The sequence below is a fragment of the Heloderma suspectum genome, chromosome 13 (genome assembly GCF_057233095.1).
Source record: "Heloderma suspectum isolate Gila_16-S chromosome 13, 16-S_ref, whole genome shotgun sequence".
NCBI lineage: Eukaryota > Metazoa > Chordata > Lepidosauria > Squamata > Helodermatidae > Heloderma > Heloderma suspectum.
In genome coordinates this window covers 22,490,283-22,517,735 of record NC_139470.1, presented here as the reverse complement: position 1 = coordinate 22,517,735, position 27,453 = coordinate 22,490,283, and the positions used below count along the sequence as shown (strand labels likewise).

The window sequence follows — 27,453 nt, the reverse complement described above, 5'->3', positions numbered from 1 at the left end:
TAAAATATATATTGTGTGTTTTATACACACACACACGCGCGCACACACACACACACACACACTCACTAAGGCCTTCATATTTTCTTTGGACCAGCTCTCTCACCCCAACCCCCAGACTCTGAAGTCCTGAAAATATGGGCTTACTCCAAGTAAAGACAACATTTAGCACAAGGGTAATAAAAACTCATGGGGGGGGGGTATTGGCATACTGGGGGTGGTGGTGGAAATTGGGCAAAAAGCCAGTGTTTTTCTTTTTACAAACCCACTTCAGAAGAGTGTTGGTATTTAATTAACATTTATTTAACCATTTCTACCAATGGTGTTAGCACTTTAGAATAACGGAGAGTCCAACAATAATACTATCATACAACCCTTTTATCCATGTTGCTCCCCCCACCCCCTCAAAAATAACCCAACCCAAATCACTTTTTTTTTCCTGATGCCTCGGTGAACCAGAATAAAACATTGCAGTTGTAAACACTATCTTTTTTCCCTGATGGATTTTTGCTTCCTTTGTAAGTTATAATTCTTTTCGAATGATCCTGATTTTGAAATGAAAATGACTTAAAAACCAGAAAGGAGACAGCTGCAGTGCTTATTTACAGACATATGTACAATATCAATAAATTAAATTTTAATTTCGAGTATTCATATACCACTTATTTACAAGTTATCCATTAATTACATAAATACTTTATCAATAGTGTCCACTTTTTTTCTCCTTCACCTTATTACGTTTATAAACCTTGTTATTGCATAAACAGTAAAAGAAACGGGGAAATGGGGGGGGGGACAAGGAAGTTACGGACCTTTTAAAAAAATCCCCCTCTCCCTCTTCTAACTACATTTTGAATTGTTGCTACCGGAAGGAGTGGAGAATAAAAGAGAGGAGGGTTGAAAAAGGTGTTCCTTGGATCGTAAGCAAGCATTAAAAAATAAAAAAACCCTTCCAAAAGATGAGTTAGAATGGAACATGCAAAACAGCCCTAACGCGGCTGAGAGACATCACACGAGTCTAAACGGGGCACACCCTCCCTTAACAAAGCTTGACAAGGGCAGCGGTCAGTCGTTGTTGTTTTGATGTTTTAATGAACTGATATGCAAAAAGTCATTTCTCCGTGAGAGAAGAAAGAAAATGCGATCACTTCTCTGTCTTCTTCTCGTTTTTCTCCCTTTGTTGCGTATACAGGGGTAGGTAGGAACAAAAGAAAAGGGGGAAAGCCAACAGGAAAAAACCTTGTCGCCTTTCCAGGATCCTCTCTCCCACCCTACCCCCTCCAGTGGACACCACAGTCTGGGCAATAGCAGCTTCCAACCGCCCCCCCTGTCCAGTTACCCCCCCCCCTTTTTTCTCTCCCACGCCCAGGACAGCTTTGGCTGATCAGACAAGCCAGAGGTGGGAGAGAAAGGCAGTGGTGAGTTCTAGCAAGTGGTCAGAAATCGGGGCGGGGTGGGATTGGGATCCCCATCCCAGAGGAAGGACAGTGAGGGAAGCCCCCCCCCACTCCCTAGGGAGACCCACTCCTTGCTCTGTCCTGTTTGGATTCCAGTCCACTCACTAAGCGTTGGATGTTTTGCAGCTCGCTGGTGGAGGATTCCTTGTCGGAGCAGAGTTTGGGGGACAGCGAGACCACCGAGCCGGAGGAGAGAGTGGAAGAGCGGCTGTTGAGTTCCGAGCTGGAGTCCAAGGCCCCCGAGGCCGGGCTGGAAGCCAGGGCTCCCGCTTTGCCCTCCGCTCCGCTGACCATGGAGGGCAAGCCGGTGATCAGGCTGCTGCTGTCCGGTAAGGGCACCGGGATGGAATAGGGGCTGTAACGCAGTCGCGGGCGCACGGCGCTGAGAAAGGGGTGTCGGTGCACTGAGCTGCTGGCTGCCGTGGAGGCGGCCGCAGCGGCGGCCATGTAAGTGTACGGGTAAGGGAAGAGGCTTCCGAAGGGAGACATGGCCAAGCCCTGAAAGAGAAGCAGTGGTCAGTGAACATCCGGAGCTGCCTGGAAAGAGGGGCCTGGTTTGGTTCGCACGAGGTTAAGAGGGGCCGCAATCCAACGCAAGTCCTACTTAGAGTAGACCCATTGAAATGAATGGAAGCCAAGTTTACTCATGACTAGCCTAAGTTCAGTTCATTCCAGTGGGTCTCCTCTAAGTAGGCCTTCCGTTGGATTCTACGCAAGAATACGTCGGGGGGCGACGCGCGCCAGGCAAACCACTTGGCGAGGCGCTCCGCCGGGGACCCGGAGAGTGCGCGCGCACCCGGATCCACGTGGAAGGCAGAACCAGCCCGGAGAGCTTCCCCACAGAGACGCCTTTCCCTGCCAAGGCCCGTCTCTCTCTCTCTCTCTCTCTCTCTCTCTCCCTCCCCCTCCCCCATTCCCTGGCGCTGGGACCCGCACCTGAAAGCCGAGGGCCCCGAGCCAAGCTGTGGCTACATTTAGATCCCTTTTCAATCATTCGTCTCTCAAGGTGATGAGCACCACCCGCTGCCATTCCAACCGCGGGAGTCAACACCTCTAGAGGAAGGGGGGGGGCGGGGAGAGCGCGCTTCTGTCTCTTCCAAAACACGAGCCAGAAAAAGAAAATATTGGCGTGACTCTGGGCAGCCAAACTCGAAGCTTTTAAGTGTAGGCAGAGTGACTGGCCTGTGCAATCCTAGACACGTCTATTCAGAAGAAAGCCCCCTTGACTTGGATGGGACTGACTCCCAGGTAACTGCGCGAAGTATTGCCGCCTTCGGAAGCTATCCTGCCCTGTGTCACGTTTCCCAGAGATTCGCGATAAAGGATGTTGATGGAAGTTTGCGGACTTTCTCTCTCTCTCTCTCTCTCTTTCACACACACGCACACACACACACACACAGAGAATTCAACACCCAGCAGAAGCTTAATAAGTCTGAGCAGAAATAGTCGAGTCACAATGTGGCCAGTGGTTGCCCACTCCTGGTCTAGTACCTAAGCTTATGGGAAGGACCTATTTGAGCCATGAGGTGGAATGAAAATCGGAGTGTCATGGGACATCAAAGCAAACTGATCTTCGATTTATGCCTCCGCTCCAAGGAAACCAAAGAGGGAATCCAACTTCAGGTCCCGAAATACTGATCACCCCGCCCCTCCCCCGCGCCCCCTGTTCTCTCTCATATTTGTAATGGAAAAGCCAGGGACAGACAGACAAAGAAACAAACGCGCTCCCTCATTGAATCGCTTGGGGAGATGGGTGGGAAGGGGAGAACACCGCAGTCCCAGGGGAAGTCCCTAAGCTCGAAAAGACGCACTCAGCTCCTGCTTCGGGGAGGCGAGGGGAGGAAGCCCCCTCCCCGATAACTCACCTGCGAGGCCAGGACGTGCTGCTGAAGGTGGAAGGGCAAAGCAGCCGCCGCCGCCGCAGCTCCGGATAATCCCTGCGCTGCCGCCGTGGCCATCACCGTGTTATCCAGCCCGGTGACTCCTGCCGACGCCCCCGAGACGGTGGCCAGCAGAGGGCCCATGCCGGCCATGCTGGTGAAGGCGCCGCCCATGGCGAACTGGCTGGGGTGGAGGAGCAAGGGGTGTCCGTTGCCCAGCGGGTTGAAGAACTGCTGGCCCGCCAGGCCGTGGGGGAAAGTCAGGTTGGCCAGATGGCTCTGGGCCAGGTGCCCGGCACTGTCCGTTTGCACCGTCAGCGGCGCGAAGGGCTCCTTGGCCCGAGAGTCGTCCCGCGGGGGGCTTTTGACCTCTTCCCCGCCCAGGCTTCGGGTGCTGGAGGAGATGGCGGCCGGGCTGTGCCTGGAGTCCGCGGGGGGCTTGGAGACGCTGCTCCTGCTGCTGGCCGAGTCCGGAGGGAAAAGCTGCGCCTTCGCGGGGCTGCTCTTCTCCCGCGGCTCTCCCCCTCCAGCCGCCGAGAAGCTGCTGTTAGCGGCCGTGGTGGTGGTGGTGGTGGTGATTTTGCCAGCGTCGCCGGCCTCCGAGGGGTCCTCTTTGCTTTCTGAGTCGCTTTCTCCATCGCTGGGGCACAAATCTGGAAGAGGGGGAGAAGACCCGGTTGAGCAGCAATTTCTGATTGGGGAGAGGGGCGTGCGGAAAGGCAGACTGGACGCCTAGTAGACCTGGACTGTTCCCCTTGCCCTCTGCAAACGTGGGGTTTTAAGAAGCCACCGCTTTGAGTTAAAGCTCGCTTCGTTTGCGGGGCCAAATGAATGAGGAACGACTGAATATGCGCGCGCGCACACCCCTACCGGGCTTCTGTTTGACCTGGAATACGTACGCACCTTTTAAATTATTATTATTATTATTGGTATTATTACTACGAGTAGTACTACATTTATATGGCATCTTTTCCCCCTCTTGCAGGAAACTCAAGGCGGCTCGCATGTCCCTCTTCCTCTCCATTTGATCCTTGCAGATTAAGCTGAGAGTTAGTGACCGGCCCAGTCACCCAGTGAGCTTCTTGGCCGAGTGGGGACTAGAACCCGGATCTCCCCTGTCCTATGCTAAAGACTGCAGCCGAGTTCACGCTGAGGTGTTAGATCTGTGTCTCTGAGCTGTTGGGCTTCATTCCGCACATAGGGTTCACTTGATTGAGCATTGGGCTGTACAAAACGTGTGTGTGTGTGTGTGGGGGGGGTCCTTTCACATAGAAAACTAGCAGGGGAAACTTCAGAGTTAGTCCACACATTTCCTGTGGGAAGGGATTCCCCCCCCCCATTGAACATTCCAGCAAGTGTGCCACCTTAGAACGTAGAGAGGCAGGCAACCTAGAACCCTCAAAGATTGTGGGACTACCGCTCCCATAAGCCCCAGCTGGCATGGGATGAAGGATGTTGTAGTCCAAAAAATCAGGAGGGCATCAGTTTGCCTGCTCTATCCCAGTAAGTGAACCAAACTCATTTCTGGTCTTGAAGGTTTCCTTATTTCCTTAATCCATGACAAACTTGCAGTTGAAGTGAGGAAAGTCTGGAGTGCAGAGGGGAGAACATAATCCCAGGTTTTATTTATCCTCTCTGCTCTTGGAACAGCTCTCCAATGCAAGAAAAGTTAAGATTAGGAACTGGCTTCTCTCTAGCCTTGGACACAGTATTTGCTACACACACACACACACCCAAAGTTCAAGCTTTAAAAAAACTGAGGGTGTCAAATAAAATATACATTCCTTCTGCCAACAAGCCTGCAAAGTCCAGGGATGCAGGTCCCTTAAGTCAAGGTCCCTTATGCCTGCAATCCTATCCTCATCTACCTGAAAGTGAGTCCCATTGAACTCACTGGAGTGAACTTCTGGGTAGACATATATAGGGTCCCCCACTGTATGCTGCTTAACTTCCAAATATGAAAGAAAGAAAGAAAGATTAATTTGACCCAGGATTTACCTGTGTTCTGCCTGTTCTCCTTTGCATCCAGGTGGGATTTGAGGAGGAGAAAAAAGGCAAGTTTGGAAAGATCCCCCCCCCCAATAATACATTCCAATATGAATATTAAATAGAGTGGTTGCAGCTTTGAACTTTTGCCCCGTGGTCTGTCTTTGCTCCCCTGCCTCAGTCAGTGCTGGCTGACTTTGTTCAAACCACATATGAAATATAGATACAGGGCGGAAAGGAGTTGGAAGGGGGTGGGAAGTGGGATTATAATGTCTGGAGAGTTTTCAAGCAGATCCGTTTTCAAAATTGGGGTTGTGGGGAGAAGGGGAGGGAGGGAGGGAGGGAGGTTGGTTACATTTCTCCCCTCCAGTAAGAGGCTGATTCCCAGCCAAACTCCTTTGGACTCAAAGAGGATGGGAAAGGTAATAACCCAGAAGGAGAGTTAGGAAGGGCAAGGAAGAGAGCCCCCTTGTACCGGAAAGGAGAGAGAGGGGTGAAACACCTCACCTTTAAGATTAGAGGTGCCCACAGCAGACACAGCAGGGGACGTTGACTGGGCAAAGCATTTAAACGCTGTCTGTTCACTCGAAGACTCGTCAGAAGTCCCGTTTTCCTTTTTTTGCCTCTCATCATAAACTCTCATGGACTGGAGGGTCAGCTGTTTTCTGGAGGAAGATGGTGGATTAAAACTCCAGCAGGGCAGGAAGAGTGGGAAATTCTCTCATTTTCTCTGTCTGTCTGTCTGTCTCTCTCTCTCTCTCTCTCTCTCACACACACACACACATACACAGCGAATTCCCATCCACAATACTTCTAAAAAATCGAATCAACTGGCATGTGAACCCCGTTGACAGAAACCAATGGATTCGGTCCATTTGGACCTAAATGTAATGGAGATGGGGAGGCACAAAAACCCAGTAGGGCTTACTTTCAAGTAAACATGCCTGGGATCGTGCTTCACATATAGTTAGGATCGAGGCCTTAAGGTTCAGTGGCTGGGCCACTCTGCTGACATGGAACCAAAGTTCCCAGGGGGATCTCCACAGAGTTTATGTGCAAGTAGGTGTACTTAAGATCCCGGCTGTGGGGAACAATTGATAATCCATTTACTCAAGAAGAGGCCCGTAAAGATCAAGAGGACTGCTGGGGAGACCCCAGGTCTTAAGGCTTCCGTATAGTTTCGTTCAGTGGAAATGAGGGTTATTGATGGTTCCAGTTTTTGAGTCTGGCATTGGGTTCATGGTTACGCTTCTAGAATTGGGATGGGATGATACTTTGAAATCAGTTGAGCCCCTTTTCAAGCAAAAGTGTTTAGGAAGCAACTTTGAACTTGAATGAGTTGTGATCAGAGATACTCAAGGACACACACCCAACCGAGTTTCACATAGAGATGAGGTCTAGAAAACTCAAAAACTATGAAGACGCATCAAATCAAGCAATTGAAACTGAGGCTGATAATCATCTCACAGTCTGGAAAAAGCTAAAAAAAAAATCTGGGTCTTGGATGATGTGTAGAAGGCACTTTTTAATTGGGGGAGGGGGTAGAGAAAGCATTTCCAAAGCGATTCGCTGTTTAAAATGCATGATATATCTGGTTCCTTAATGGCTGCTAGGAAATCGTTGGTGTTGCTTGAACATCTTTAGAGAGAAATGTCTCTCTCATAGACTGAGTTTAGAGTTTACTACTGCTATGGACTAGATTGCTTCTCACTCTCTAGCTGGTGTCATTCCTCTCCCCCCAGCCCCGCCCTAAAAGTTTTCTGTACTGTAACTAAATAAAATGTTGGGCACAACCCAGCCAAAGTGAAGCATTAGGTCTTTAAACTGGAGACGATAAACTCATACTTGGATCTTTCCCATTTAAAAACAGGGGACTAAAAAGGACTTAACGCTGGTTGGGTCCTACCTACTACTTTTTCCTTGAAAAGAATGTTCTGCTCGAAACACAGAAACAGTCGCATTGGAAAGGTAGCCTATGAAAGAAATACTTCCCTCCCTGTATATGTATTATGCAAAGATGGGGCGGGGTAGCTGTATCAAAAGCCGGTAGATGCCTGTTTTCTCCTGCACTCATACCATTCTTGCTTACTACAGCATGTTAAAGGCCGCCACATTTATCAGGTTCATGCAATGACTTAGAAGATCAGGCTGAATAATTACTCCTCTATTTTTTTGTGCACATTTCTCTTTTCTCCAGTTGCAAGAAGATAGCCTAAGTTTTGCCCTTGTCTTTGGGAGAGATTTCGCCTTTGGATGCCACTGAACACAGCTTTGTGCATTTGCAACTTAATAATAATAATAATAATAATAATAATAATAATAATAATCCCAGTTTCCAATCAGGTAGCACTACTCCCTGCCCCATCACCCCACAATTGGGTGTTTGGAGGAGCGGATTAGAAGGGGAAAGGGTGTGTGTGTGTGTGTGTGTGTGTGTGTAACTGACCTCTGGACAGGCCTTACAGGACGAGCATTGCAAAACCAGACCAAAGCATATAGGAAATTGGACACACTCTTACCTTTTCTCTCGCCTCCCATTCCCTGTGTCCCGAAAGCCTTTGGCAAAAGGGTTGTTGTCAATTTTTAATTGGGTTATCTATTTAAATAGAAAGAAAGAGAAAGTAAAAAAAAAAAAAGAAAAGAAAAAAGGAAGAGTAGGGAATGTTGTGGAAGCCCATCCTAACTTCAAGCAAAGCAGCCTAGTGTAATGGTTAGCAATGAGGTTTAAATCCAAATTGCGGGAGTGGGGGACATGGGACGACCTTGATCCACCACTACCCATCTCCCCGTGTGACCTACCTCACAGAGTTATTGTAAAGGGGTAAAGGAGTGGGGGGGGACCCTGAAGGAGCTCCCTTGCAGAAGGCTGGGATAAAACTCAAACAAACAAACAAATTTCCAATCTCCTGGCCTTCTAAATTCAGGAGAGAAGCCAGAGGGTAGTTGTCCTGCCTAAGTCTCTCTACACCTCAAGGAAGGAGAGCTAGGAAAGCGGCAGCGGTAGATCTGGTTCCTTCCAGTAGGCTACGTTTGGATTGTGTCCCGAAGACTTATCTGGAAAGCCCCACGGAAACACCCCTTCAAAAGACTCACTTCGGAGCTCGGCTTGGCGGAGGTCAAGTCCTAGGGTCCTCCAGGCTCGGGTGTGCCTGGCACCCTCCGCGGCAGTGCAGTTATTTCACTACTCCTCGGCAGGGGCTAGTCAATTACAACGCGCTCCCTTCACTACCCGCCCCCCTCCGGCCCTCAGCCTAGGAATGAATGGAACGCGCGGCCCTGCTGTCCATTAAAGTTATGCTTCAGTTTAAACTCTTTACCTGCCATAATTAAACCGCAAAGGAATGGTGGTCACCCGCTTGCTATAATAAAATACTTTATGTAATTACCTTGCACAGTGTGCGTGCCTGTGTGTGTGCGTGCGTGTGTGCGTAAGGCTAGAGTTTAGCTGAGAATATACCCTGTGCAAACATGACAGGCCATTTGCTGGCTCTCCCAGCCTGTTGCGAGCTTTTAAGAGAACGCCGGAAAACATCCGCGCTCGGCATTTTTATTATTTTTTTTGCCTCGTTTTCAAGTCGGCATGGGCACAATCTAGACCCAGTCGAGCACGTCCGAGTTCCATAGAAATCACCGGATGGGTTAGGGAGAGTCAGGCTGTAATCCCAGAGACGCTTAACCGGGAGGGAGTTCCTCTGCACTCAATGGGACTTCTGAGAAGACAAGCACCGGCTTGCGTTGTTAAGCACGTTCCCAGTTCTGAAAGCAGGGCGCCTTGAAACAAACTGCCCAACTCTGGCTGGATCTAACCCGACCTTTTCTATTAGAGTTGTTGGGTAGCCAGATCACCCTCTTTCTTTCCTTCCTTCCTTCCTTCCTTCCTTCCTTCCCAGTTTAGGCTGCAATCCTATGCGCATTCAGTTTGGAGGGAGCCCCACTGAAAGAATGGGACTTACAGTCGAGTGAATCCGCAGAGGATTGGGAGCTGCCTGTCTCTTTTTCCAGAGAGGACAGCCAGTGCGCACATTTGGGGCGCTGGGTAGCTGTGCTGGTGGTTTCCTCCTCCATAGAAAGAGTTACCTTTCTTTCTCAGTTGCCCTATTCTGCCGAGTCGTTTGGATTGGGCAGGAATCTGTTTTCCAAGTGGTGAAAGAAATCGGGAGAACAGGAGCCAACCTGTCTGTTGGGGATCCAGCGCAGGCCTCCTCTGGGGGGGTCAACCCTCATCACCTTCGGTTCGCACCGAAAGCGCTTAAGGGAGCCGAGGGGTCCGCCCAGGTGAGCGCAGGAATGAGGGTTCTCTGACCTTTTGCAAGGAGATCGTTTGAGATCCATGTGAGGGCACGAGGGGGCCCTTTGGGTTCGACTAGGGCGCCCCCCTTTTTTACACGCCATTTCAAGGCAATCGGGTAAGTGGGGTTCTCCTTGTCACGGGACAAACACCCCCAGAGAAAAGGCTCCCGGGAGACCAGCACGAAGCCAAGACAACCACGCTTCCTGAGATTATTCCAGAACTCTAGTAGGGCCAAGCCAGGTTTCCCTTCCTCTCCCGTCTGGCTCATAGCAGGCCTTGATTTCCCGAAGAGTGCGCCAAAGCCCCAGAGTGCAGCAAGGAAGATCCACAAAGGGAGAGACCTCATCAGCGCCCCCCCACACACACACGCCGCCGCCGCCTCTGCTTCCAAAACCTGCAAAGTTGCCTGCCAATTTCCACCTCGATCCCTCGCACAGACGTGAGACACATCGATTTCAACGGAGCTAAACTGTCTAATAAACTGGGCCAGGAAGATTACGGCCTCTCTCTCTCTCTCTCTCTCTCACACACACACACACAGTATAGTACACATGGGGTTTCCACCTTGCAAGGTTGCCAAAGGTTCACACAAACCACGGCTCTGGACGTGTGCAATCCAGACTTCATCGGACTAATTTACAGCGAGAAAGTAAAATAAAATCAGCCAAGCTAGGGTGAGTCTCTGGGGTCCTTCGTCTTGAATTCATTACCATAAATTCAGCATGCGCCAAGCTCCTAGTTATACCACTTTGGTGGGCAGTCTCCAACCCACAGCAGTGAACATGATAATTGGGGAAGGGGTATTTTAATATAATGATGATGATGATAATCCCCCCCCCCTCTCTCCAGGATTGGCTCAGTCTTTCCTATGAACCCCTGTTAGATTGGATTCTGCGATACAAGGATATTTTTCTCCCCCTCCCCAAACTATTAATAAAAAGACTGCAATATAAAAAAAGGGGTGGGGGGGGGATAATACGAAACAGATTTTCGTTGGGTCGGGTTGCCAATGTCGTTTCAAGGGGTGAAATAACTTCTGCTTACTTACATACATATGTACACAAAAATGCAACATCGAATCTCCCCCTCCTCTTCCCAGTAATACAACCCCCCCCCCGCCGCCTCTTAATGAGCTTTCTCTGGATAGATGGAATAGCCCCTATCTGAAGGAAATCTCCCTCTATCCCCCCCCCCCCACATCAAGGCGCAATCCTGTGTATGTTTAGACAGGAAAAATAAAAGTCCTACGGCTCCCAGCATCCCCCATCCAGCCATGCTGGCTGGGATATGCTGGGAGCTGTAGGACGTTTTTCGGACTAAACCGGCCTAGGATTGCGCCCTTAACTTTATTTTGTTAAGGCTTGGGAGAAAGCACAAAAGGAAAGGGGGAGGGGAAGAGAAGACAAGGCCCCAAAGTTGGGATTTTTCGAAGCCAGTCACGCCGAATCAAAGCGTTATCTGAGGCTCAACTAATCCCCCCCCCCTTAAATACACTGCCCATAATCCCCTTACCTTATCGTTCTGGTATGCGGTAACAGCGATGAATTCGGTCTCCGGAAAAACGTAAGTGCGGAAGGTACTATAAGGCAGTTTGAGGATGTCGTTGGCTCGGACAATGTGGAACCGAGGCTGGTATTTGTGCATGGAGTTCAAGATGGTCTGCCGGGGTGGGATGGATGGAGGAAAAGAATGAGAGACAGAAGCAACATGAGACTGGCTGAAATGGAAACAACAAAGAGGAAGCTGGATCGGATCGGGACACCAAACTCCCCCCCCCCCCTTCCGTGCTGTCGCTGCTACGGTTATGAAACCATGGCTTGGGGATATTTTCCGTTTATAAGAACCCCCGCCCCCGAAGAAAAAACGACGACCCACCGTACACCCATCAGCGGAGATCGACATTAAACCTGTTGCGATGGTGGATATGATGGCGAGAGAGTTTCGCATCGAGCACCATCCGGGCCAGGAAAATCCGGAGGCCTTTCAGGAAGTCCCGCGACGACCAGCAAAGGCCGGTCAGTAAAACGAGGGATCTCCCTGTGTCGATCTCCCGCCTCCCCCGCACCTTTTTCCTTCCAAGGAAACTGCCGCCAGGAGTAATGACCTCATTCCGGCACTTCAACTGGCGAGCTGTTGGCTTGGAAAAGTTAACTTTTCGATCAGTTCATCGAGACGGCGCTTGTGAAATGAGCTAGTAAAACACATACAGACACACACACACACACACACACACTGCAAGGAGGCCTGAGTGAAAAGAGAGGCTTGGAGGACAGTATGTGCGTGTGTTTGTGCGCGTGAGAAATCGGCCGAAATCCAAACAGTTTATCTTCATTGGGCTCCTTAGTCCCGAGATTTTTTGAGGGGGAGGGGATATTTCCTGCCACCCCTTCTACTCCTCATCTTCTACTCTCCCCACCCCACCCCTCCTGCGTCTCATTTACACACATTGTTTTCTGCCATTTGCAATTTTCTAACAGATTTTTAGGCTTGCGGGCTATATACTCGATTTTCCTCCTGAACCGCCCCCCCCCCAATCAACGACCTGAAGCCCAGCGCGAAAGAGTAGCTCAAGGAGGTGGCCATAGAATGGCAGAAGAAGGGTATCTCTGAGCACATGCTGGGCCCAGAAGTTGCCCCACCCATTGTATCAGAACTAGAGACACAGCAATCTTTTCCCTGAACAAATCTGGTCCTTCCCGAGGGATGGGCCTGTTTAGTCTGCTGCAACAACAACAACAAAGGAAGAAAAATAAAAGTTTTGTGGCACCTTAAAAGACCAATTTTAAAGAATAAATGGCTTAACCTTTAAGGTGCTACACATCTACTCCTCTCCACCCCTCTGCGCTTTCCTGATTTCAGGGTGCCTAATTTAGGAGGGGGGAGGGGAGGATTTTTTGTTGTTGTTGTCGTTGGGATTGTTAAACGAGGGGGAGCTAGGAAACCTTTTGGATCTACTGCAAGTTACCTGGAGTTCTACCACTTCCCCATTTATCTTCTGCCTGCCCTTGATCTAGCTCTAACTTTATTTCTTCATAGAAAAGTTCCTCAATCAGGTCCTAGGTCACTGGAGGTCGACCATTCTTGATCCCCCCCCTTTATTTCTTTTTTTCTCCTCTGTCCACATTTTAAATTGAATTTTGTTCTTCCCAGTTTATACATGAATCCCTTCAAGAGCCACTGATTTTTGGAAGATTGCTAATTGGATTTGTAGCCTAGGAAAAGGCTACCTATAAATGCCTCCCCCATTCTCTCCCCACTCCCCACATAAATGTGTGTTTTCCCCACACAAGGAAACCAATTATGATATTTTAGCAGGTCGCCCTAAGTGCCAGGGTATGAGATCATTCCTCCAACACCACCTCTCCTGTTAAAATCTGGAGTTTATAAAAATCGGACGTCAAGGTTTTGAGGGCCTTTGCAACATTCACAGCATATAAGTCTGGCCGGAATACCCGTCCCCCATGCAGTCTCTGCAACATACTTGAGGTTCAATCTAAACCTTTCCTAATTTTCAAATATATATATTTAAAGTGTGTGTTTGTGTGTAGGGGGAGGGATTTAAAGAAAGCCCCATTAATTAAATTGAAAGCACTTACAAATCCGTGTTTGTCCGAAATATTATTAGTCAGTTTAAGTTTGTGGAAAGTCACGACTTTAGACATCCATTGTTCGCCTGTTGCCGGACTATCCGGATGGATATACATTCTCTTTGGCATTTCAGGGTCAGCCTTGCCAGCCACCATCCACCGGGAATTGTGGAATTTATATCTACAATCATCAGCCGCCACAATATCCATCAGTAAAATGTATTTGGCCTTTTTATCCAGCCCCGTGCACCTCACTTTAAAGGGTGGAAACATTCTCCTGGAGATAGACAGGCAGAATACAAACAAACAAAGATAAGATTTTAATATGTGTATATATATTTGAGAGAAAATAGTCATAGGGTACGATTCTGCGGTTTATTCCTGTGCAAAGGAGCCCACCCTCTCCCCGCAAAACAAAACAAAAACACAAGTTCTCGCCTTCGAAACAGTGTCAAATTCTCTCAGTTTGGTTTCTTTGTACACAAAGGGGACAAAGACTTAGTGGAATACTACTAATAATAATAATATAGGCCATTGTGTTGGGGATGAGATATAGGGGAGAGCAGATTCATAGTATTGCATTCAGTAATATTCAAAGTCCACCAATAATGAGACTTAGGAAAATACTGAAAAACGCCCCCTCCCCTCTCTAAAGCTTCCTTAAGTTGATTTCCAAATTGCAAGAATGAGTGATTTTGTTATATCGACCTGCTGACTTCCAGAAATCCTTCTCAGTAGTTACCACAAGAAATGAGAAAGCAATTAGCCACTGCTCTCTGGGCTCTTCTTGAAAAACTTTGGCCACAGATCTAAAGTCTCCCCTAACTACTGCTGAACATTCAGGTGCACCTTTTAAAAAATAAATAAATGCAATAAAATGCAATTTATAACCTGCCATGAATGGCAAATGTGACTGTCTCAGAACCTGAGGAACGTTTCTCAGGTGTATATTTTCGTAACACCCCCACCCACCTTTAAATCACACAACAACTGTGTGTTAGGTTGAAATAATGACAAATGATAATTCAATTTCTAATTGTAGGCCCGTGGTTTAGGGAAAATATACCCTGCCATATAGTTCTTAAATACGTTCCCCCTGTAAGTAAAGCTTGCAAACTTTTACGGGGAGCAAAAACCTTTGCAAACACTGCGTATTATTATTATTATTATTATTACCATCGCAAAGAGCATAACGAAGGTTTTATAGTGTTCCGCAAAGTGTGGACTCCTAAAAGGGCCTATATCTTGTTGAGGCGATCTGAAATCATGGATTAAAACACCTGAATCCTAAACGTGTTTATTAGAAAGTAAAGTGTGTCTCCACCCCATCCCCCTTAGGGGGAGGGAGAGGGGGTGTTCAATTCTGCTTAAGAATGCAGTTAAACAGGGCGATCCCTAAACAGATTTCCTTGGCAAGAAATAGCCTAGATCTGTTTCTGGGCAGGCAAGGATTCGAGGCAAAGCAGGGGGTGGCGATGGTTGGGTTGAGTAGCCTGCAGCCTTGATTTTCAACGCATGCACGTTTTCCTTGGAAGTAAACCCACTCATTTCAGTGGGACTGACTCCCTAGAAAAATGTGCAGAAGATTACAGACACCGCTGGGTGGTATGCAATGTTAGTCTAACTTAAATCCCATTCATTTCGATGGGTCTGCTCCAATCGGGACTCGCACTGGATACCAATACAACCCATCTCTGTGAAGGGAATGAGCTGTTCATCGGTTGCATTTTATATTCAAACATTTCCGGGGGGGGGGGGGGGGAGAGAGAGAGAGAGAGAGAGAGAGATCTGTAAGATAACACTCAGGCATATGTAATGCACGCTGCAGCCATTTCACACCAATAAAGGTGTGTGCGTGCGTGTATCCTAGACGCATATTTACTTTTCATATGGAAAAGGGAAAAATATTTGGAAAGCTGAAGTTATCAGCAGCTGATGTGTGCTTGCAAACCATCGGCCTCTGAAGAACAATGGCAATTGGGTGTCTGTATATGCATCCTAGGCACTATATACGCACACAACACACACACATGCTTTGCACATATTACATACACACACACACACACGCTTTGCACATATTACATACACACACACGCACACACGCTTTGCACATATTACATACACACACACGCACACACGCTTTGCACATATTACATACACACACACACACACGCTTTGCACATATTACACACACACACATGCTTTGCACATATTACATACACACACGCACACACATGCTTTGCACATATTACACACACACGCGCGCACACACGCTTTGCACATATTACACACACACACGCACACACTTGCCTTGGACTTGCAAGAGGGCATCAGCTTATAACTTCAGCTCGCTGAATTTCCCCCCCTCAATTCCATATGAAACACCGCCCCCCCCCCCGCAGGGGCACTTTTGGCCTGTTTGGAAATCCGCTGAAGAAGAAGAAGAAGAAGAAAATGGGGGCCTGGGAGGGACAGCAGCAGTCGCTCTTACCTTCCCGACTTGGTGATCACCATTTCGGTCCCCCTTTTGTGGAACTGTTCCCAGAGCTCCTTGGCTTCCAGGTGGACTTTGGGGTCGTCGTCCACCTCTTCCTCCGGCTCCAGGGTCTTCAGAGGCCGGAGGTGAGCGGCGGCTTGGTGTCCCAAGGAGGAGAAAGGGATGCCCGAGTCGGCCGCCCCGACTAATTGATCCATGATCGGTTTGGCCAGAGCGCCCGGCAGCGAGAGAGCCGCCGCCCCGTTGGGGGGCAAAGCCAGGGCCGGGAAAAACGGCGGCTGGTGTCCTCCTAACACGGCACTCATGGCAAAGTCCGGTGCCCGATGAGGTAGGAACGGGTGGTAAGCCATGCCTGCCCCAGAAATCACGGGCTCTCTCATGGAGATGTTCATCCGAAAAACGGCTGTCCTCTTCCAGCGGCCTGAACAGTCCCGGATTTCTGGAGCGGCCCTTTAACAGCTCATCTTCGGGTCGAGCGATTCACGGAAGGAGCGGAGGAGGAGGAGGAGGAGGAGGGAGGAGGAAGGCGGAAAAAGGAGACGAGCGACCAGAGCAGGGGGTGTCGAGCGTGACATACGCAGTCACCAGAGAGTCCACACGCCCGAGTCCAAGGTAGGAGGCATGATCGCGCGCTGCTTCTTTTCTCCCCACCCCTCACCCCACGGGTGGAAGCTTTCGCTATCGATTTATTTATTTATTTGTTTTTAAAAAGGGGGAAATGGAATATATATATATATATATATATATATATGGAAGGGATCGCTAATCTTTCGCCCCTGTTTCTGCGGAAAGGAGATGGAGGAGAGACGGGAAGGTGGCGAATTCAGTCTCGCAGGTAGGTAGGTGGTGGCGGCGGCGGGACCTTCTCTCTCGGCTGGTTTCTTTTGTTGCAGACGTTGAAAGCCGTAGATGTGGGGTTTGGGGGGTGTTCGTTCGGTTTCCTCCCTCCTCCTTAAGGCTCCTCGCCTTTTTTGTTTTTATTTTATCATTATTATTTTCAACAGCCAAGTTGCTGAGCTGGAGGGGGGTGTGCGCGCGCGCGTGGGCAGAGAGAGGGAAGGGGGAAGCAAAAGTATGAATCAGAACAGTCTCTCGTTCTAATCAGGCTCCTCTCGAGTAGCAGCAGCCAAAAGTTGTAGCGAAATGTGGCTTCCGTTCCTCCCCCCCCCCCCCCGCGCTCCCTCTCCCTCTCCCAGCTCGCCTTTGCCAAAGTTTGGATTCCAGCAAAGCGTCTCCTCGCTTCGTCGTCGTCTTCCTCCCTTCTTTTTCTTCAAGGCTTTAAAAACAAACAAAACAGCCGGAAAAAAAAATAAAAATAAAAATGAATAAATACGAATAAATACGAATCAAAGACGACGATTTGGAAGCCAGGGACGCCTCTCGACTCTCTCAGCTCCTGGAAGGGAAGAGGGCGACAGAGGGGGCAAGAGAGAGAGAAGGAACGAGAGAGGGAGAGGGAAAGCGGCGCTCGGCTCGGCGAATCCCCGGTGTGAGTGTGTATGTATATGTGTGTCTGAGCTTGGCTGCCTCCCTGCGCCGGATTGTATGGATGTGTTGCGGAGTTGCAGGGCAGCTGCGGCATTCTTGATTGGCTCTTTGACGCGTCCGGACCAATTGTGTGGCTCCATAGGCGTGGTTTTGACAGGTCGAGCGGAGGGGGACAGAGGCGAGTTATAAAAAGAAGGTGTCGGAAATTGTAACGCTGCAGCAAAGCATCCCCACCGCTCGGTGCCGTGCGAATATGTCAACATGATCAAGAGGCGAGGGAGGGGAGGGGAGGCGAGGGAGGGAGGGAGGGAGGAGTCGCAGCCACTGGGGAGGCGAGAGGGAGAGACAGAGCCAGCAAGAGAGGGAGAGACAGAGCCGCCTCTAGGGGGCTGAGGAGAGACGAATTGGCCCACAACGAAGCCAGCTCCAACGCGCCAGGAAACTGAGGAGAGGGGGCGGGGGAGTCCCCCTCCCCCCCTCCCCCTGCTCAAACTGACCCAGCTTTGGGACATTTTCAATTTGGACTTATCATCAGCTTTACTCGGCTAGGTTTCTATTTCATCGTCTTCTCTCTTTCTCTCCCCCCCCCCCCGCCCTCTGAGAATAATATGCCGTGTGTGTGTGTGTGTGTGTGTGTGTTGGTTAGGGGTGTATGAGGTTCAAGTTTTGGTGTGCGTGTGTGTGGGGGGGATCCGCGGTCCCAGCGCGCGCACCCCCCCCCACGCGTGTCCAGAACAACTGTCGCCTCCCCCCGACCCCGAGTTTCCAAATTTCTCTCCCCTGCAACAAGGAACGCCTGGAGAGGTTTGGGGTCGGTCCGCTTCCCCGGGTACCACCAACTCCACGCCCCCACGCAGTCACACAGACATACACACGCGTACACCCACCCACCCACGCACACTGACCCTCGATGCGGTGGGATCGCTGCCATGTTCACACGCACACGCGTTACTTTCGGCCCTTCGTGAGTATATATGCATGCACACACACACACACACACACACACACATATATATATATTGCTACATTTTTATCAACTCGGAGCCCGCGGTGGTCCCCCTTAAATGCGGAAGGGCTTGTTTTTCTTCGCTCTTTCTCTTAAAGAGGCGCTTTGAACGCCTTTATAAAGTGATAGATAGCAGAGGAGACTGGAGCGGGTTGCATGAGATACAGAGAAGGATGGATAGACAGATGCATAGATAGGCACTCACGCTTTAGGTGAGTGACAAAAGCCAGCATTAAATACTTGATAGGTATCAAGGGATTGATGGCATCTCCTCTGGAATTTGCAAGCATCCACACACCCAGGGTTACGGTTCTGTCACACTTTTCGAAACAGGCTGATGGATGGGTCTGGACTGAAGGAATCTCTCCTCCCCCCTTCCCTCCGTCTCTCTCCGAGCCCCCCCCCCATTTCACTTCACCCTCCCTCCTCCAAGCTGCTGAGCTGCCTCCCTTATCTTTTCGTCACTTGGCTGGCGGCGGGGGGGAGGCGTTGTCGCAACTTGCTGGGTAAAGGGCGACTTAGTGGGGTTTTGTAAGGCTATCTCTCTGCGCGATCTCCTTTATGACCCGCCTGGGGCCTAGCGTCTCCTTCCTTCACCCTTCCCTTTTCTTTCTTTCTTTCTTTCTTTCTTTCTTTCTTTCTCTCTCTCTCTCTCCCCCCCCCCCCTTTTCTTTAATCGTCTCTGGGATCGGCGCTGCCTCCTCTGCCGTTTGTCCGCTTCTTCCGTTGTTTGTTTGGAGCGTTTGAAAGGCAAACTGTGAAATCCCACTTTCTGAACTGACCTCGTTGTTGTCGTCGTCTGTGTCTTCGGAGGGGAGGGGAGGGGAGGGGAGGGGAGGGGAGGGGGGGACCAAGAGAGCGAGAGGGAGAGAGAGGTGTGTGTGTGTGTGTGTGTGTGTTTGGGTGTTGTTGTTTCCCTCCTCGACTTCAGAGCCTAGAGCGATTACTCAGCACGCTGGCGCCGAATGGGTTACTTTCTTCATCCCAGCTCCCTTCTCACACCTCCTTTTTCCTGGGGGTGTTCACGGAAAGAACGGGAAGTTAGGTTTTCGGGGCGCTGGGCTTGTTGAGGCCTGGGAAAGGGGGAGCTTTGAGATGGGAAAGAGAGAGAGGCTGTGTGCGAAAGTACAAAGCAGAGTGGTCCTGTACTCTTTCGTGTCTTGCTTTTCCCGAGGGTGGGGGGTGGGGACACACGAGCTCCAAATCGGTCTCCCCCACCCCAAGAAAAACCATCAGACCCGGTCGCCCCTCCTTGATCTCCTCCCACCGCCTACTTCTCTCCTGTCTGCCGGGATTATCTTAGGGATCCGGATCCGGTCTGATCTGCCTTGAAGTTGGCAGTTCGCTAGGGAGGCATGTTTTCTTTTGGGAGATGCAACGCACATGTGGAAACCATCTCTGTGCGCACCGCCGGTTGCGTGGGCACGAGCACGCGCGCGGAGCGTGGGGATGTCCTTCCGTGGTCTCTGGGCTCTTTCTTGGATGCTTAACTACACGGGAGCCAATGGGGGCCGAAAGACGCAGGAAATGATGGATGCAATGCTAAACTTGAGGGGCGGGGTATACCCGCGCATCTGTGTGCGGAGGATGGGGTGGGTTGGACGACAGATAGACTCACTGGTGCAGCTGAGAGAGAGAGAGAGAGATGAACTTACAGACTGATATTCACAGATACAGAGAAGATAATTTATACATATATGTGAGACACTGAGAGGAAAGAGAGGGCGAGAGTAACACACACACACACACACACCCACGCGTACACACACCACACAGAGACACACATAGACACAAAACACAACATAGAGACACAGAGAAATTCACACACACACACACACACACCACAGACAGGTAATCTCTCTCACACACATATATATTGACTGTGTGTGTGTGTGTGTGTGTGTGTGTGGAGAGAGAGAGAGAGAGAGAAAGAGATTGAGATTCTCATGGATACAAGTAGAGAGAATTCCAAATGGGCAGTGGAAAACTGTGGGAGGCACTTTTTTATGTATGTACACAGTTAATAGAAGATACGGGTGCAGAATACGATTGATTTAGGAATTGGATGTATTATTTCTCTCCGTTGACACAACTCTGTCTCTTTGTTTATGTGCGGGGAGATGGGAAAAGTGTGTGTGTGTGGGGGGGGGGGGCGAAGTGAACCCTGAACTGGAAGAGAAGGGGGGATCTATGTGTGGGGGTCTGTGGGGCAATAATGGCTCTTAGTCTGGGAGTGAGCATGGCAGGTTATGGTTATGAAACACTCGTGGATATCAGGGACATTTCCTGTAAAGGAAAACGTGCTACAATTACGCCTGGGAACTGTGTGTGTGTGGGGGGGGGGGGCAAACGGAATCATGTAAATCCGGTTGCATTATCGACCCCCCCCCCTTCCTAAGAATGATAAAAGGGATTGTGTGTTGGGAGACAGGCAAACAATTTGTATATGTGGAGTTGGGACGTGGGGGAGGAGGGAGTCGGCTTTGGGTGGCGAATGTGATAGAGATAGGAGCGGAACATCTAACGCGATTAGCTCTTCTAACATTGCATTTTTCGAAGTGCATGGCTAAGAGCGATTGGCGCCAGGGGTGGGAGTGGAATTCTTGTAGGGAAGCAGCGTCTAGGATCTCTTGCATTCAGCAAAATCTCTCCTCTTCCTTCTCGGGCTAGGTCCCCTTGAAAGGAGCCAGGGAAAGGGCGGCGGGCGGCGGGCGCGGGCGGGTGGGGTGGTTGAAAGAGTGTAGGCGAAAGGGTCACGGGAGCTGGAAGAAATAAAGGGCTCCAGGGACAGACACGCGTTTTCACGACCCCCAAAGACCAGGGCCCCTGGACGCGAGTCTCTGAGAGACTCGCAGCCCAATCCCCAATACATATTTTACTAGGAAGTAAGGCTAGTTGTCTTCAGTGGGGCTTACTTCCAGGTAAGAGCATCTTGGACTGCAGCCTCAGTTTCCTTGACTCTAGTTGGGAGAAGGGGTGTGTGTGTGTGTGTGTGTGTGTGTCTGCTAGGGAAGGACAGGCGCATATGGATAGAGAGGCGTCCTTATGTATTTGTGTGGACGTCGGAGGAATACTTGATTGATTCTAGGGGATTTTTCCTCTCCCCTTCGCTTCGGGACACGAAACCCGGAAGAAGGAGAGGCGGGGAATAAAGTATAGTGAGAAAGCCCCTCTTCTCTCCCCTTGGTTTGTGAGTTTAACTTGGCAGAGGCCTTCTGAATCAACCGCTAAGAGCTGAAACCTGTCTGTCGCTTTCTCTGTGTGTATGTGTGCGCGTGACAGAGAGAAAGAGAGAGAGAGAGAGAGAGCGAGCGAGGCAGTCAAGAGAAGGGTCTCTGGAGGGTCTCCGGTTCTTCTTAGCTCGAAAGACTGTATACCATGTGTTTTTCGTCTTGTGGCCCCTTAAAGACGAAGAAGCTTATTATGGCACAAGTTTCAAGAAAGTTCATCGGATGCAGTAGTTCATGGGACTACACCACCCAGTGAACTGGGTCCTTGCCCATGAACGCCTAGGCCATCATGAATGTATTAGTTTCTTAAGGTGTCACAAGACCCTTTATAGTTTATTGCTGAGACGGACTTGACAGGCCTACGGCATGTGTTGACAATGTAGAATACCCCCCCCTACACACACACACACACACACACACACACACACAAATACCCCTTCTGAAAAGTTCAGAGAATTAAAGAGGGTAGGGGGAAAGTCGGACTCAGTTTGGGGGAAGTGTCATTTTAAGATTTCAGGTTTCAAAGGAGGGGGCTTAACTGGGGGGGGGGGATAATGTAATAGGATTTGGAGGCTGCTCGTAGAATAAACGCCTGTGGTGCTGAGGAACTATATATCTATATAGAAAGGCGGGGGGTGGGGGGAGGATGGAGAGAATCCTGCAGTGAAATGTTCGGATTTTGACGACGGTTCACAAGTTAGATCACAAGATAGATCGCATCCCCTGTGGTTTTGATGTTGCAGTCCCTTCGGCCAGGAGCGAAGGAGGGATCAGCCATCACTGGAACCAAAACATAAAAAATAAAAAAAATCAGTAATTTAATCCCACTCCGTGAAGATTCACACCCTCCCCCGCCCACCCACTCCCACAAGCACACTGTTTTCAAAACTCTCTTGTGCCCATATATATTCGTTTATTCCTGCCAACTCAGTGCACTGTTCGATGCATCTGGCAAACTAGGCTCCAGCCCAAGAAAACCTGTGTCCCAATACATTCCGTAGCTTGGTCTTTCTTTCTTTCGGATGGCATAACAAGCCATTGTTCGTTTGTTTTTTCGGACCAAAGCCCAACACCTGACTCAAAGCATGTCCACTCAGAAATAATATTCCCACTGAGTCCAATGGAACTTATACCCCAGTAATATTACTTCGGTTGCAATCCTTTTGGAAACTTACTTGGAAGTAAATCTCAAAAAAAGTGGAGTTTCCTACTAAATAAGACGGCTTGGGCTGTGTAAGACTCTACTGGAAAAGAAACTCCCGGGCGGCTAACCGTGTTAGTTTGTTTTGCAACAACAACAGCAAACACAAGGGACATTGTAGCACCTTAATCACACACGCTTTCCGGAACTGCAGTCCATTTCATCAGAAACCTATGCCATAATAAATGCCTTACGTCTTTCAGGTACTACAAAGGTCCTAGTTGTTTTTGCTTGGAAGATAATGCCAACGAACCCAATGAGATTTACTCTCGAGGAAACATGTATATAATGGGGTGAAAAACCACTCCCCCCTCTGGAATGTGTCAATGTCTGCTAGAGATGTTATCTCTTGTCTGATTTTCTTCTGTTTCTATTATATTGGAGGGAAGGAAAGAAGGAAAGGGGGAGAGAGGCGGGGGAAGAGAGGAGAAAGAGAAGACAGCTAGTTAGAGAGAAAGGGGAAGAGGAAGAGGGAGAGGGAGAGAAACAGAGAAAGAAAGGAAGAATAGAGAGAAAGGAAGAAAGAGAGAGAAAAGGGAGAGAGAAGAAGAGAGAGAGAGAGAAAGGTAGAGAGAAAAGGGGGAGAGAGAGAAAGAGAGAGAGGAGAATGAGAGAGAAGGGGAGACAGAGAAAAAGGAAGGCAGCTAGTTAGAGAGAAAGAGGAAGAGAAAGAAAGAAAGATTATATAGAGAGAAAGGAAGAAAGAAAAGGGAGAGAAAGAAAAAAAAAGAGAGAGAGAGAGAGAGAGAGAGAGAAAGGTAGCGAGAAAAGTGTGGGGGGGAGTCTTTTGATATACCAACAGGTTCTTCCTGTCCCTCCCCACCCCCTCACCTTTCGGGCCCCTATAGTTCAAACTCCAAAATGTTTACGGATTATGCCTTCCAATCTGAGCCACTTGCTAATGGTGAGCAAACTTCCGCCAATTTTGATTGACCTCCCAGACTAAGCCCCCTGGAGACTCGTATTCTGAAGGGAGGGTGCACTAATCTAGGATCAAAAGCGGGAAGGTGCGAACGCTCTTTGTGTCTCTTCGCCAGCCTCATCCACCCCACCCCCCTGCGTGTGATAAATCTACACTGGCGCCGACTGAGTGTTGGATGATTAATTTGCAAGCAAACAACAACAACAAAAAAGGTAGAGGGGTGGGGGGAGGGAAGCCCGATGGCCAGGCTATCTCTTAGTTAAATATTGGCCAACGCTTGAAGCTTCTTGTTAGCCCTTTGCTGGCTGGCTGGCTGGCTGGCTGGAGATTTACGAAGGAATCAGATCAACACATCTAAAGAAGGGTAAGGAGACGGGGGGGGTGTCGGGAGGGGCCGAGAGAGGGGGAGACAAGAGAGTGAGAGAGATAAGGGTGGGTTTCCCTCGCTCGCCTGCATGTTTGCTTGATTTGGACTCTCCAGCCAAGCCTGATAGACTCCATCCCCTCTTCAAAGGGCCATTCAAAGCCTTTTCTCTCAGCTTGCAAAAGTGGCCAGCCGGAGGGCTGATTCTTTAAACTCAAAGGCAAGGGTGGGGTTAAAACGTCTGGGCCAGCCCTAAAACGTGCACCCCCGCTAGATACCGCCAATCGTCAGGTAAGCCACGGGGGCTCGTTTCTGTCTAGCGCAGCCTTCTCTAACCTGGTGCCCTCCAGTTGTGAGGGAATGCAACTCCCAACACCCCCATCCAGCTGCTGGGGTTTGTAGTCTAACACACCTGGAGGGGACCAGGTTAGGGAAGGCTGCTTCAGAAGCCTGGCACCCTATTGGGACAGCAGGAGATTTTCAGGGTCTCTCCCCCCGCCTTCTGTGAAGGAAAGCCTGCCCTTAAGAACATAACATGCTGGATCAGACCGAGGGCCCATCTAGTCCAGCATTCTGTTCACACAGTGGCCAACCAGCTGTCGACCAGGAACCCACAAGCATGGCATGAGTGCAAGAGCATCCTCCTGCCCATGTTCCCCAGCAACTGGTGTACATGGTCCCACTGCCCTTGGTATTGGAGGTAGCACATAGCCATCAGGACTGGTAGCTATTTTGTTTGTTTGTTTATTAAATTGATTAATCGCCCTGCCACTCTGGGCAATGTACAGCAATAGAACAGTTTAAAACAATGAAATTCTGCATTAAAAACATCATATTTCTAAAAATACCCTAACCCACCCCAAATGCCTGCCTGAACAACCACTTTTTTAATGTGCTGCCAAAGCTCATTAAAAAGGGGGCATGGTGGAGTTCCCTAGGGAGGGAGTTCCACAGAGTGGGAGCCACCACAGAGAAGGCCCTCTCCCTCATCCTCACCAGCCTAGCTGTCTTGGCTGATGAGACAGAGAGAAGGCCATCCAAGGCTGATCTTGTTAAGTAGCCTGTCTGGTGTTGCGGGAGGTGATCCTTAAGCTATTGATAACCTTTTCCTCCAAGGATTTGTCCAACCCCTTTTAAAGCCATCCAAATGGGTGGCAATCACTGCATCCCGTGGTAGTGAATTCCATAGTTTAACTATGTGCTGTGTGGAAGAAGTGCATGCCCTTCGAGGACCCACTCTCTTCTTGGGACAAAGGACTTTTGTCCTCTAAGAGGTTCACCTTCCGATTTGGGGCTGGGCCTGGGGCTGCATGGAGTGCTTCTTCCAATGTGCGTGCTGACACTGAGCGAGCCATGCAAGCTGGGCTGGAGGCTGTGCTGCTCCATCCAGTCGATGGAAGTCATCAGGGTGGGGAAGCCAGAAGTGGTGTCTCACTGATGTCATCAGACAGGTGCTAACAGTCCTCCACTGACAGAAGCGTAAGAAGCTCATACCGAGCCAAAGCATGGACTCCCTTAGCTCAGTACTGTGTCTGTGCTGATGGCCAGAAGCTCTCCCAGATTTCAGTCCTCTCCCACCTGGAGGTACCAAAGATCAAACCTAGGGTCTTCTGAATGCAAAGCTCTATCATTGAGCTATGGCCTCTGCCGATGTCTTGGTCAACTATATGTCTTACTACATCTCTAAAGGTGCGATCCTATGCATGTTTAGACAGAAAAAAATCCTGCAACTCCCACAGTTCCCCAGCTGGCCATGTTGGTTGGGGCTTGCTGGGAGTTGTAGGACCTTTTTCAGTCTAAACATGCATAGGATTGCACCTTGAATCTATACACACCCCCACATCTGACGTATGAGTATAGACTTCCCCCCCCTTCCCCCCCCAGCTAAATGTGGCTATTGACCTTGTGCAGGATGAGGGCTGAGACAGATGATCTCTATGTTACCTAGTGCAGTTGAGCCAGCTAGAGGGTACACCCTCCAATTACAAAGTGACCTTCTAATCTATGCGATGCCTTTGGTTCAATAGCGTTTGGCTGGAGAACTGATTTGTGTGTGGGATGTGTGTGTTGTTGTCCTGTGTTCAGAAGGGGTATTGGATGATCTGGTCTGTATCTGTATGAGGCTTCTTTGTGAGCTGTGTTTGTGTTGAAGATGAAGTAGTAAAGTCTCCATAGACTGGACCTGATATTCACAGCAGTAGCAGTAGAAAACAGTAACAGTACAACCAATAATATTGCTACTATTACTATTACAGAAGCAGCAGAAAAATAGTAACAATACTCAATGGTATTTCTAGTACTACTATTGCTGCGTTTGGGAACATGCCTCACATTATCTCTTTATTCTCTTTATCTATTCTATTTTAAAAGTGTAAACTTCAAACAACCCATGTATTGTTCCTTCAATATCTAGGAGCAAGTCCTGGGTCTTTAGCATCGCTGTAGTTTGCATTGTAGGCACTTGTGTGCTCAGGGTTTTTTTGGAGGGGGGTTGTTTTTTCCAGCTCATGCTAACCCTAAAGGCACATTGGAGATTCTCACTTGATATTGTGTGCATTTCTGAAACTTTTTAATGCCAGCAAATGCCCACACCACCCATATACTTAAACACACGTGCATGCTAATGTATCTGGAGTATTGGTTAATAGCTTCCAGGGCAGAACCTGTGCTCTCAGGGGGGGGGGGAGTGGGCTTGAACCCCAGAACTCTTCCTTGGAGAGACAGTGTAGTCAAGAAGATACATATGTGGCATCAAGTCTTACCTTTGCCACTGGAAATCCACCATCTCTTAGCCCCCAAGTTCCCTATTTTCTATTGCAACAGCCTGCTTGGCAGGGTCTTCCAAAGAGTGACAAACAGAAAACAGGAGGGACACACCCAAACTGAAGGCAATGCAAAAAGAGAAAGTATTCTCAAAGGTGCCAAAGGGAAACTTCCTCAGGGGCAATTGTATACAATGCAAATGTTGAAAACAGGTTAAGCCAGATTACAAAGATGACAACTGTCCTTCATACACCAAGTCCCTTGGGTATGAACATACTGGGTTCAAATAAAATAGATTCCCTTTGGCACCCTTGAGAATATGTTTTGTTTTGTTGAAAGAGTTACCCACACTGCAGATTGTAAAGCACGTTGTACATGTGGAACACAATGACTGTCTTGCTGGATGAGTCCAAGGTCTAATTGTAATTGAATAAAGGAGCTATGCTATGCAGGTTTAGACAGAAAAAAACAGTCCTACAAGTTGTTTATTTAAGGGGCAATGCTATGTAAGTTTAGACAGAAAAAAAGTCCTACAAATTGTAGGATGTTTTTTTCTGTTTAAACCTGCATAGCATTGCCCCTTAAACAAATAAATCAGAGGTGGGGAAACTGTGGCCTTACAGATGTGTTGGACTCCAGCTCCCATCAGCCCCAGCCAGCATGGCCAATGGTCAGGGGTGGTGGATGGGAGTTGGAGCCAACAACATCAGGAGGTCACAGGCTCCTCTGCCCTGAAATAAATATTAACCCAGTATTCTGTTTCCAACAGCAGTCAGCCAGGTGC

The 27,453-nt window shown here is 49.2% G+C and overlaps 1 protein-coding gene and 1 long non-coding RNA gene across 2 annotated transcripts in view; one reads left to right on the top strand and one right to left on the bottom strand.

The window, feature by feature from the left end:
- Window positions 1-279: 279 nt before the first annotated feature.
- TBX3 (T-box transcription factor 3) lies at window positions 280-16,706 on the bottom strand. Its single transcript, XM_084820473.1, has 7 exons — window positions 15,690-16,706; window positions 13,208-13,475; window positions 11,124-11,270; window positions 7,840-7,916; window positions 5,828-5,985; window positions 3,320-3,987; window positions 280-1,952 (listed from the first exon to the last, which is right to left on the bottom strand). Exons 1-7 carry the CDS (start codon window positions 16,085-16,087, stop codon window positions 1,509-1,511), a joined length of 2,160 nt encoding a protein of 719 aa, XP_084676599.1. The 5' UTR covers window positions 16,088-16,706; the 3' UTR covers window positions 280-1,508.
- The window catches only part of LOC146336178 (uncharacterized), a 148,355-nt gene continuing 137,146 nt past the window's right edge, over window positions 16,245-27,453 (top strand). Inside the window, exon 1 of the long non-coding RNA XR_014785809.1 lies at window positions 16,245-16,307. This is a non-coding gene — a long non-coding RNA (uncharacterized LOC146336178). The remainder of the gene's footprint in view (window positions 16,308-27,453) is intronic.